The sequence below is a fragment of the Centroberyx affinis genome, unplaced genomic scaffold (genome assembly GCF_046629955.1).
Source record: "Centroberyx affinis isolate AG114_WGS23_722 - 3 ecotype Tasmania unplaced genomic scaffold, CSIRO-AGI_Caff_v1 ptg005319l_1, whole genome shotgun sequence".
NCBI classification, from domain to species: domain Eukaryota; kingdom Metazoa; phylum Chordata; class Actinopteri; order Beryciformes; family Berycidae; genus Centroberyx; species Centroberyx affinis.
The window spans coordinates 73,568-85,790 of NW_027282654.1; the positions used below are offsets into that span (position 1 = coordinate 73,568).

Below are 12,223 nucleotides of genomic sequence, written 5' to 3' on the forward strand. Positions count from 1 at the left end.
TTAGTTTATCTCACCTTACAGGATTTCTGGGTAATGAAGTCCTTCAAACTTTCAAAAATTCAAACATCACCAAAGTGCAAAGCTGTAGTTGTTGACTTGCCATTAGTCGGTTCATATGGAAACTAGCCCAATGGTACACATAAAAATGGCCGCCGCTCTGACCGTCCAGGAACGTTGATTTGAATGGAATGACCGTTCTATCCATTCAAGTTCTGTGGATGCCCACATAGCATAAGTATGTAACCAGCAAAAGGCTATTTTCCTTTCCTGGTTCCTTACAACAAACATATAACCACTATGTGAAATGCATTTAGATCTATATGTATTGCATTCGACTTAATGACACACTGTTCTAAAAAGTAGACTCTCCATTTTATAACATAACCAATTTATTTTCCAGAATGTCATGACAGAGTAACAAAATTCTGCATGCAATTTTCTTTCTTATCCAATTATATAAAAATACATTTGAAGATACAAAATACATTCTGGTTACTTCTCTCCACAACTCAAGAGCTCACATGTATCCCGATGCATAGCAGCCTGAGGTGGGTGGGAGTTGGCGTGGGGAGATGAATTTGAGGACGGTGATTCGGTCGGGATCCCAGACACAATTCTCCTCCAGACCGCTCTTCACCATACCACAGTTGGGCGGCACCCAGGCGGTATCGTACACCTCGCCATGTTTTGGGTCATGCCAGGTCTTCTGACGTGGATGGCCTTGTCTATTGATGGCGATCACTTTCCCCACATTGACCTTCACCTTAATGACGACCCGCTCGGACTCATCAAGCTCAAGGGGGTAGCGGCTGGCTTTGTCCAGGTCTCTGCTGAGGTACACACCAGGGCCAAGCATCCCGACCGCAGACTGTTTGAAGCCGCAGCCCTGGATGAGCGCAGCGCTGTGCTTGGAGGTGCCGTGGTACATGATGTAGACTTTACCAGATGTTGGCGCTGAATGACCTACCAGTCGGCCTACACCGGGCGGATCAAAGTCTTCTTCAGCCCACTGGTATCTGAACTGCTGGTCTCTGCCTCGGCTCATGCTTTTATCAGCGTCACTGTAGAAAAGAAAAGGTTTAGTAGTATGCAATGGCTTGAGAAGGATTCCATCACCGGAGACCTGCCATCATGCAAAGTTGAAACAAAATCACAGCTTATTTGGCAATGGATTCTACAGAAGAGGATTAGGGCCACATGTGAAAAATGTTCGTTCTGAGATTAATCTCAGAATTCTGAGTTTAAAGTCAGAGTTCTGAGAAAAAAGTCAGAATTGTGAGATGAAAGTCAGAATTCAGAATTCTGAGTGTATTCTCTTCTATAGGATTCAAATGTACACGATGAACCTTTATTTTTGTTTGTCTGCATTCAAGGTTTTATCCTTAGGCCTTCTAAAAGAAGCTACAGTTACTCAAAAAGATGTTTACTCCCCTTTAAGTTTTTACACATTATCTTGCAAGAAATGGATTTCAGATAGACTGATTTGGAATTTGCCAGAGATCTACACAAAATAAGTATTTTGTAAAATGTATGTGATCATACAAAATTCCAAAAGAATTATTCATGAAATAATTAGGAGTGGTGAAAGAAGCAGACTTGTATTTCCACTACTACTACTACTACTACTACTACTACTACTAACAATAATAATAATAATATATCTGCCACGTTTCGTGATCATTGAACAAACGGGTATGGAGTCACAGCCGTTTTTGTGTTAGGCCACGCCCATTTTTGGCGCTTGTGGCGCCCCCTTTTGGTCGAATCGCACAAAATTCGGTACGCATTTTAGAAATGCTATTCCAGACAAGGGTTTTCTTGAAAGAATAAAAAATAACTGATAAATGCAGAAATGCTGAAAATGAATATGAATTGAAAAACAGCATGATAATGCACGTGAATTGGAACAACAGAGTGATAAATTGTGAGGTGCCTTGATAAATTCAAAGGCGATTTGCCTTGCCTAGTGATTTCAAATTTCCCTTTCATTCATTACTTACACTACAGATTTAGGCCACCATTCATTATTGTTACTTCCACTCTCATACCTAAATGTCAATCAAAAGGAGGAAAACACTATACAATAGATATTTAATCTTCCCAATATTGCATTCAGCGTCAACATTTTCTAAAAGGGTTTTATTAGCCAAAGTGGATGTGAAAATTCACAGTAGATTTGGCAGAGGGATCTGGGTACAGATATAGGAGAGGAGGCATGATAAATGATCTTGAGGTCTGCACGTTTAACAATAACTGTCAATGTAGAGTAGGAGTGATAAATGAAAGCAACATTTGTAATCTCCAGTAATTTAATCAAATTTTAATCAAATTTATCAAGTCACTTGGCAATTTATCATTCTCTTTTCTACATTCACATGCAGTTTCATCACAGTTTTTTTTATTCATCAGTTAATTATCAGTTAATTCTGTTAATTTCACCCTCTTAGTGCTCACCATAATCAAAACAAATTGCAATTTTGTTGTTTAAATAATAAATGATGAATTACAGGAATTGTTGATAAATAATGAATGTTGTCCTGTTTTCTTTTTGGGTTTTTTTTATCAGATCACCACTATTTTTATTAAATAATCAAATCACTTGACAATTTATCACTATTTATCAATTTTCTAATTCATATGCATTTCCATCAGTCTTGTTTTCAAGCATTTTCATCACATCTATTTTTATCATTTAATTTTTGTTACTTCCACCCCGATACATGTATATACAGTGTTTTTGTGAAGAAAACACAGCATTTTTGGCAAAAAAAAAGACGTGTGGATTTAACTTACCTCGCTCTAAAGCTGGACTTGGTCTCAGAATACAGGCATGCTGCACTGAATGACTGTGAATTTCTGTTGCCTTATATACAGCTTCAGGTCACAAGGAATTCAGCAGGTGTACAGGTGTGTCTTTCAGTTTCGTTTCACTTCTTGCATTGTTTTATAACTTTCAGTTACAGTAATACAGCATGTCATATCATCAGTGGGTGCGGCCACTTCTTTTGTCAATGCTCTGTGTAAAACTGGTTGTCAATCCTGGTCCTCGGGACCCAGAGTACTGCTGGCTTTCTGTCAAAAATGTAGAACTGAACGGAGTGCTCAACCTGCTGCTAGTTAGTCACGTAGCTATGTATAGGAGATTTAAGTTACTATTATGATTAGCAAGATAGCTAACAGTTTGCTAAACCTGTTCATTACTTGATGCATTGTCTCTGCCCAAAGCTTGCAGCTGGAAAAGAGGCATGATGATATGATGATTTCATCCAGTGTGTTATGGGACACTGGTGTAGCAGAATATAAAAAAAAAACTGATCTTAGTTTCTCCCAGTAATTTTCCACTCCTAACATAAGTTCTTCTCAAGTACTTTTACACCAAACTAAAGTTGATAACCAGCTCCATATAAGTGTGATGTTCCGGTGACCTTCAACATTCTACTGCTCCCATGTATCAGTTGTGTCTGCCCGAAAACTGCACACACACACACACACACACACACACACACACACACACACACACACACACCTCACATTCTGTCCCCACCCGTGTTTTCGTGTTTGTCTCAAAAAAAAACTATTACACTTTCCCATAAGTTCAGTTCGGCCTACTCAGACAGACTATAGTTCTATCTATCTACCATATAGTATGTATATGTATATATATGCAATAATAAAACTTGAATACTGAACAACACAGTGTCAGGCTAATTTAATTCTATAAACTACAGCTTATCATTATTAATTGGATCACATTGTAGCTCAGGAAAACCCCAATATTGCAATATTGTCTAATATTGCAACTATTGCAACAGCCCCCAGCAACTGTGGGCATTCTCCCCGCTGCCTTCTCACGGCCAGGTGACAAATATGTTACGGCCCGGCACCGGTCCGGGGACTGGGGATTGGGAACCCCTGTTCTAGAGGACAGAGAGTTGTTATTGTGCCAAAGCCACTTGATCAATGTTATCTATGAGATATGGGCATTTGCTGCTTTTCTGTTCACTCCTCTCGATAGGAGTGTCATCTTAAATGCTATCAGTGTGATCATCTTTGTATGATAATCTCTTGCAATGAGCTGCCAAGCACACCCACATGCACACACACTACCCTCGTCCCACCCTCTTGCTTCAAACTTTGTCCCCAACGGCATACTTCTATTGGCGAGACTCCATTCCACATGTGACCAGCTCTTATGAAACAACAACCAGGTCATCAACTGAGGTGGCAATTAAAAGCGAACCTGAAATCTCTCTATTTACACAGGCCAGAAGGATGGAAAGACAATTGTTATGGCTGCATGTGTTCCCTGTGCTGTTTGTCCCTTTTCCTCTCCTGTCTCTATAGCTCCGCCCAGGTCTTCTACACCTGATCAGTCCTCGATGTGGTGCACCTGGCCCAGGAAAGGAAGCGGTTAAATGCTCCAGGCTAAATATGTGACTAGTTACAGTCGTTATTTAAACCTGATGATTATATCACACACCCGGCAATTATTTCTTAGCATGTAGGCTGTCAATGAATTGAGCTAACTTGGACCGAATTGACTATTGCTAGCAAGCTTGATGCTGCTGCTAACTGTAGTAGCCCAGATTATCTTGTTTGCTTACATTCATTTTTCATTTATATAGTGAGATGCCCACAAAAGGGAGAAGGGCAAAAATAAGAGAGAAATGAAAGGAGAATAGGCAGCTAGAGGGGGACGACAGGTGAGAGGCAGACTGGGAGTCAGAGGGTGGTAGGGCAAGCTAATTTACCTTCATATTAATCATACAGGGAAAAATAGATTTAGTGAAAGAGGTGAATATAGGCCATCATTCCTCATTCCTCAGTACATTTGAAAATAAATGCCAAATCAGAAAAGATGTAATTTTCAATCATTCTTTTCTCTGGAGGTTCAACCTGTACTTCAGTGAATTATAGCATGATTAAAAGGTAAAAACATTCAAATGTAGGTTATTCTGTTTTGGTTATGTTTAACAAACCAATAGGTTTCACTGCAATGTGTGTACTCTGTAGAAATATACTGGGAGAGTGAGCTCAGCAACAATGGTAAAATTGAATAGTCTTACAGTCACAATTGTTCTTACATTTGCAGGGTTTATAACAATTCATAGTCTGGTTTGTGTTGATTTTATGGGGCAACAACTACTGTCATAGTTGATATTCCTGTCATATCTTTAAAAGTTCACCCCCCTAAAAGCCAGAGATCAGCAATATATTGTCGTTTTATGTGAAAAGTTTGTGAAAAGTAAAGTAAGTAAAAAAAAAAAGTATATCTATATAAAAATATATAGCACATTTCCTGCACAGGGAAACTCAATGTGCTTTACATAAAAGCAAAAATTGAAAAAGGGAAACAGTACAAATACATATATACATTCACACATTGAAAAAGAAACAAAAACAAAAAACGACTCATGGATGGTGGGGGCATATCTCAGGTCATTTAGTGCTTTATATACCAGAAGCAGAATTTTAAATTCAACCCTATAACATACAGGAAGCCAATGCAATGACCTAAAAATGGGTGCAGTGCAGTGTTCTGACCCCCAGGGGGCCCTAAGCAAAAAAAAAAAAAAGAAAGTTGGGCCCTAAATAAAAACCATGACACACTTCCCTTATAAAATCAAAAATAAATGTATTCTGGACATTGGGTATAGCAAACCAATCACTAGCCTTCTTAAAAATGCATGTAAAATGAATCAGCCTCCTAGAAACCAAAATAAAATATCCATTTGCTCTACAGTGCTTTGCGCTTCTGTTAAAATCCTCACGAGGGCGCTTCACGGCAACATTAGAGTTCACTGAGTAATTCAACAGACAAGGCATGGAAAAATAGCCTTTTTATTTAGTTAACCTTCTTAAACTCGTTCAGTTCGTTTCCATTAACAATATAAACCTAGTAACAGAATGTTCAAAATATTGCTTTTTAAATGACTATAGGCCCAACTTAAATAAATAATCAAATAAAATATAGGGCACACTCAGTCATTGTGGAAATAGGTTAAACAGGCTACTGCTTTTAACGTTCACATTTTTAACACTTCAACTCAATCAAACAAACAACTAATTCCAATCAGCTTATTGCAATAATGTAACCTGATAATGTAGCCTATTTGACTGCGAGTGGCAGTCTGTCTGTCCACAGCCACACGGGGATAATGATGCTACTGGCTGATGTCACCCATCATGGCTGCCGTCCAGAGCTAGTGTTGGTTAGTCTTTGCCTTTCTTTTTTCTGCCCATTGGACATTGCCCCTGTGTGCCATTACAAAATCAGATAGAGAAATAGTAAAGTTTTTTTCTCAAAATGATTTTTGGGGGGGGTGTTGATGTTTTTTTTTAGAAAGACCAGAGAAGAGGGCGTTACAATAATCTAGCCCAGTGATTCTCAACCTTTTTCATATCATGGACCCCTAATTTAGTCCACATTAGAGCCACGGACCCCTATTTGATTAGATTTTTTCTCTCTGACCCAAATCTGAGAATATTTTTATCATTAGATATGATTTTGTCCAGAATTCCATGACTATCTGTATTGTAGGTAGAGAGATAACAGAGAAACTATGATCAAAACAGTCATTCTTCTACATTCTCTAATGTAAATGAAATAATGCTGAAGTTTAACAATCCATCAATTTGCTGGGGACCCCCTGGAACCCCCTCAAGGACTCCTGGTGGTCCCCGGACCCCATGTTGAGAACCACTGATCTAGCCTACTTGTAATGAAGGCATGTACAGGAGTCTGACTGTGATAAAAAGCCTCTCACTTTATAAATATTCTTTAAGTGATAAAAAGGTTCTAGTGATAGTTGATATTGCATTGGAAATTCATGTCTGCATCTATAATTAATAATAAGTAGGCCCAGCGGTCATATAAATCATACAAATGTTTTTAAGTTACGTTAATTTCACTATAGATACACCATAACCTTGGTATTACAAATTTCATTATCATTAGCCTAAATTAATTATCAGTTACCTGCAGTTACAGATCTAATTAATTATAAGGATCACTAAGTTAAGGGTTAGTTAATGCTTAATAAGGCTTATTTAATGCTTAATAATAAGTAACTAACCCTTGATTAACAGTAGTTAATTAGTTAACTAATGTGTAATTTACTAATGGTGTTCATGTTAACTAAGGTATCAATTTATGCATTATTTAATAGTTTATAAAGATGACTATTAAATAATGTATAAATTAATACCTTAGTTAACATGAACACCATTAGTAAATGATTACCAGACACATTAGTTAACTGTTAATTAAGGGTTAGTTAATGCTTATTAATAGGGTTACCAATAATACAATTGAATACCAATGACCTGTAAATATCTGAATAACCTACTGTATCATATTATGACTATATAATTGATCCTCTATGTCTCAGTACAGTAGTTTCAGAATAACAAACTGATAAGGATTTATAAATTATTGAATAATTTAGGATTACAGCTGGCTTCTAACAGATCTACTCCACTACTGTCTCATTAAATTTCTTTACAAGTCAGAGCGTCTCAGTGAGCAGCAGTGAGTGACGCTCTGTCCAGAAAAAGATGGACTCACTAACGATGGCTGAACCTCTTCACCACCTCCACCCCACTACACACTAAGAGGAAGACATTGGGCCTCATTTACAAAACTTTTCTTAAATTTCTCTTACTTTTGTTCTTAAGATATATATATTATATAGATAGGCAATGCCGCAGGATGTATGCACAAGCAAACATTCTCTCACATAAGTGTAGTATGTGTACAGATGGAGTGAAGGTGTCTCTGTTTAGAGGATATTGTGCACCACTCTATACTGCACACTTGTGGTCAAACTACAAAAAAGCAAGCTTACAGAGACTTCAAGTAGCTTATAATGATGCCATGAGAATATTACTCAAAAGACCTAGATGGTGGAGTGCAAGTGAAATGTTTGTGGCTGCAGGAGTCAATACTTTCCAAGCTGTTTTGAGAAATCTCATGTGTAAATTTATCTGCCAGCTTAATGACTCTGTAAATGAAATCATCTTGGGTTTTATCAAACATAAAGTTTACTACTATACGCTACCAATCCCAGCTGTGGAGACATTGGTACAGTTGTCTCTTTGTAAGACATTAATATATATTTTAAACCATGATCTTTTATTGATCCTTTGTATGTAATTCATTGTATGTTATGTCCTGTTTTTTATCTGGACCCTGAGTCTGAAATAAAGTTTGAATTGAATTGAATTGAATTGAATTAAGAAACATGCCTATGAAAAAAACAACATGGGATTCATGAAGCATGCGCAGAGTCTTGATTTTGACATATCCCAGGTGTATCTGATGATGAATGCCACTTATAATTAATTAATTAATTGGATGCGCGTGCCTGTTGATGCTGATTAGCATAGGCAGACGCCCCGGCAACTCCATGAAAGGCCTGCTGTCTGAAGGGTTGTGTGCCAATAGAGACAATGGAGACATGGCAAAATGACTCAAGAAAAATTTGTGTTGTTTTGTTGTCAGGGTTGGGGTTAGATTTAAGATTTATTTAATTTTTTGTAATTTATTTTAATTTTTTTTATTTTTCGATTTTTTTATTTTCAAAAGCTTGAGTAGTGAAGTAAAAAAAGTGTGGCAAGAAATTGTGGACGCTGCTAATGCTGTCACAGTTGAGAAAAGAACACTACAGGAAGTGAAAAAGAATGGTTTGACATTCAACTGGAGGCAAAAAAGCGAATCAGGCGTAGTTTTTTGGCCACAGGTGGAGGGCAGGACACCGTGGAGCTGTCAGATTTTGACAAAAGAATAGGAGATATCCTATAATATCTCCTATTATTTTGAGAATACTGCACTGTCCGGTTAATTCTGCACATGGCGATTAATTCTATGATCTCTCCTGAGGGGTCTGAGGGTCGGTCAGGGGTGTCATCAGCCATGTAGCCAGAGCATAGCCTCTGTCACCTAGAGACAAACCAGTTAACCCTGAAGCCCTGTCACTCAAACATTTAAGTTTGTGGAAAAAGTAACTTACCAATGAGCCATGCGTCTCCAGCAGCACCTTGGACCTTGAGCCGTGGCTCCCTCCTGGTTTAGCCTGGCATCACAGATCAATTGCACATTTATGGAGTGGTATTGGTATTGCGATTTAGGTAGGGAAAGGATATTGGAGATGGTGCTTTGACGCGCATATGTGTGCAGTCTATTGCTCCAATGGTGTTTGGTAATCTGGCAATTGCATGGAAATCCCTCTATACTGGTGTCTGTTCCACTTCTGAATATGGGAATTGTATTGTGGTGCGAGCCTAATGATGCCATCTAAGACATTTGGGAGCGTATGGCTGATTGGAAGGCTCTCCAATTTCCCTCTGGAATGTTAGTGCAGATAGCACCAGCACATGTGGGGGGGCAGCCTGGGACCTTTTTGTTCTCCTGGTCAGCCGTGCCTGTGTTACAGAGATCGACAAGAATTGCCCTGGGTAGTCTGAAGAACATCATGAGCCATTCATCGCTCTCACCAAACATATCTGTGCGCTCCCTGAAGACGCTCTCTCTCCTTACGGCACAATTTGCTAAGAGTCTAGCTTGGCTGGGCGTTTGTGGGTGTTAATATATCATCATTAATCACTTTGGTCAATTAGCCCATGTGTTCCAAAATGTATAAATTGATATTTACTATCTATCAATGAAGTTTTTCCATTTAGTTTGTTTAATATAGCCTAGTTAAAATTAGTAGTTTATATAGCCCTGCAAATTAATTCATACACATTTTGTTAATATGAGGTCTGCGACTGCTTTAGTAGAGTTTGCTTATAGAATAAGGTATTCAAAGTAGAAACCACTTCATGCGTAATGTCTGCACGCATGTTTCCAAACACACATAGATTTTGATCATCGTACATAAGAACAAATTTGGGTAAGAAAAAAATGCAGAAATGTTTGTTGAAACGTTCGTAAGTACACTTTAAGATCAAATCTGATCGTACACACGTTTTCGTGAATGATTTAGTTTACCTCACCTCAAAGGATTTCTGGGTAATGAAGTCCTTCAAACTTTCGAAAATTCAAACATCACCAACGTGCAAAGTTGTAGCGCAGCTTTAAAGATAATTCAGTTTATGAATCTTAACAGAGATTCAGCATGTACTTGTTGTTGGTGAAATACCTAAACAGTGAGCAGTGTTTGGATTTATTGGATGATTGGACTTGACCCCATCCCTCCTGTGGAGACTCAAAGGTTTGGAGAGCTGTGAGCAAAACCTAAGTAAACAGATTAATAGAATATGAGAATCTCTCCTGAACTTTGGTCATGAACCAAATGGGAAGAAAATGGATAAAGGAAGAGAGGAATGATTGCGGAGTGTTGGAAATACTGATCACAGGAAAGTCTCAAATACGAGGTAGGGAGAGGGAGGTTGATTTGATAGGTCTGGGTTTGGCTAGTACAGCATAAAAAGGTGATTATGGAATTTTAAGGGTTAATTCAATTGCTATGGTGACACAAGTCTGGGCTTTAAGACTGTCACACTTGCAAAACTGTGCAGATGTGTCTGTTGCATGAGTGCTTAGCAAACTCAAAACTCAACTGAAAGCTGACAAGGTTAACATAGCATAATCTAAAGATTGCACTTCTCTCGCTAGCTCTTCTATTCAACATTAGCATGTTAGCAATCCATGGCAGCAAGGAGACAGAGAAGCTCCTTTGGTTCTTGCTGCAAAATCTCTCCTCTCATCGACTTGCTGTACATATGGAAGCTAGCCCAATGGTACACATAAAAATGGCCGCCGCTCTGACCGTCCAGGAACGTTGATTTGAATGGAATGACCGTTCTATTCATTCAAGTTCTGTGGATGCCCACATAGCATAATTATGTAACCAGCAAAAGGCTATTTTCCTTTCCTGGTTCCTTACAGGTTTCTGCCAAACAACAAATATAAAACCACTATGTGAAATGCATTTAGATCTATATGTATTACATTCAACTTAAGGCTCAATTATGCTCAACGTTAAATACATATACGGATACATACGGAGCCTTCTGTCCGTACTCTGCGTTCATGTCGTCCGTATTTGTGCACGTTTTCTGAAAGCTTACGGATACAGATGAAACGGAGTTGGTGAGAAGTTATAAACATATCTATGATGTTACCTCGCCCAGGCACAGGGACAAACAATTGATACAGAACAGCAGGGAGGAGATTGGACATGGCGACAGTGGACAGAAACTTTTGAATCTCTCCTGCCCTCTAGTGGATGTATTGCTTAACATCCATGCCAACATAAAGGACGCATGGAAGTATGTGGGCAGTGACGGTTACATCGGACATATTTATTTTCGTACGTAAAGGGAGCATAAATGAGCCTTTAAAGACACACTGTTCTATAGAGTCTCCATTTTATAACATAACCAATTTATTTTCCAGAATGTCATGACAGAGTAACAGAATTCTGCATACAATTTTCTTTCTTATCCAATTATATAAAAATACATTTGAAGATACAAAATACATTCTGGTTACTTCTCTCCACAACTCAAGGGCTCACATGTATCCCGATGCATAGTAGGTGGGTGAGCGTTTGCGTGGTGAGATGACACTCAGGATGGTGATTTGGTCAGGATCCCAGACACAATTCTCCTCCAGACCGCTTGGCACCATACCGCAGTTGGGCGGCACCCAGGCGGTATCGTACACCTCGCCATATCTGTAGTCATGCCAGGTCTTCTGACGTGGATGGCGTTGTCTATTGATGGCGATCACGTTCCCCACATTGACAATCACTTTAATGACGACCCGCTCGGACTCATCAACCTTAGTGGGGTAGCGGCTGGCTTTCTCCAGGTCTCTGCTGAGGTACACGCCAGGGCCAAGCATCCCGTCCGCAGACCGTTTGAAGCCACAGCGCTGGATGAGCCTAGCGTTGTGCTTGGAGGTGCCGTGGTACATGATGTAGACTTTACCAGATGTTGGCGCTGAATTACCTATCAGTCGGCCTACACCGGGCGGATCAAAGTCTTCAGCCCACTGGTATCGACTCATGCTGGTGTCAAACGTCACTGTAGGAAAGAAAAGGTTTAGTACTATACAATGGCTTGACAAGGATTCCATGAGAGGAGACCCACCATCATGCAAAGTTGAAACAAAATCACAGCCTATTTGGCAATGGATTCTACAGAAGAGGATTAGGGCCACATGTGAAAAAGTTGAATTCTGAGAAAAAAGTCAGAATTCTGAGTTTAAATCAGA

The 12,223-nt window shown here is 39.0% G+C and overlaps 1 protein-coding gene across 1 annotated transcript in view; it reads right to left on the reverse strand.

Moving 5' to 3' along the window:
* Positions 1–12,223, reverse strand: part of gig2e (grass carp reovirus (GCRV)-induced gene 2e) — a 36,169-nt gene that overhangs the window by 17,154 nt on the left and 6,792 nt on the right. The window contains exons 2-4 of the mRNA XM_071546568.1: positions 11,522–12,033; positions 11,009–11,061; positions 575–1,061 (exon numbers count right to left, since the gene is read on the reverse strand). Of these exons, the coding sequence (XP_071402669.1) occupies positions 575–1,061; positions 11,009–11,061; positions 11,522–12,016 (1,035 nt within the window). The 5' untranslated portion in view covers positions 12,017–12,033. The remainder of the gene's footprint in view (positions 1–574; positions 1,062–11,008; positions 11,062–11,521; positions 12,034–12,223) is intronic.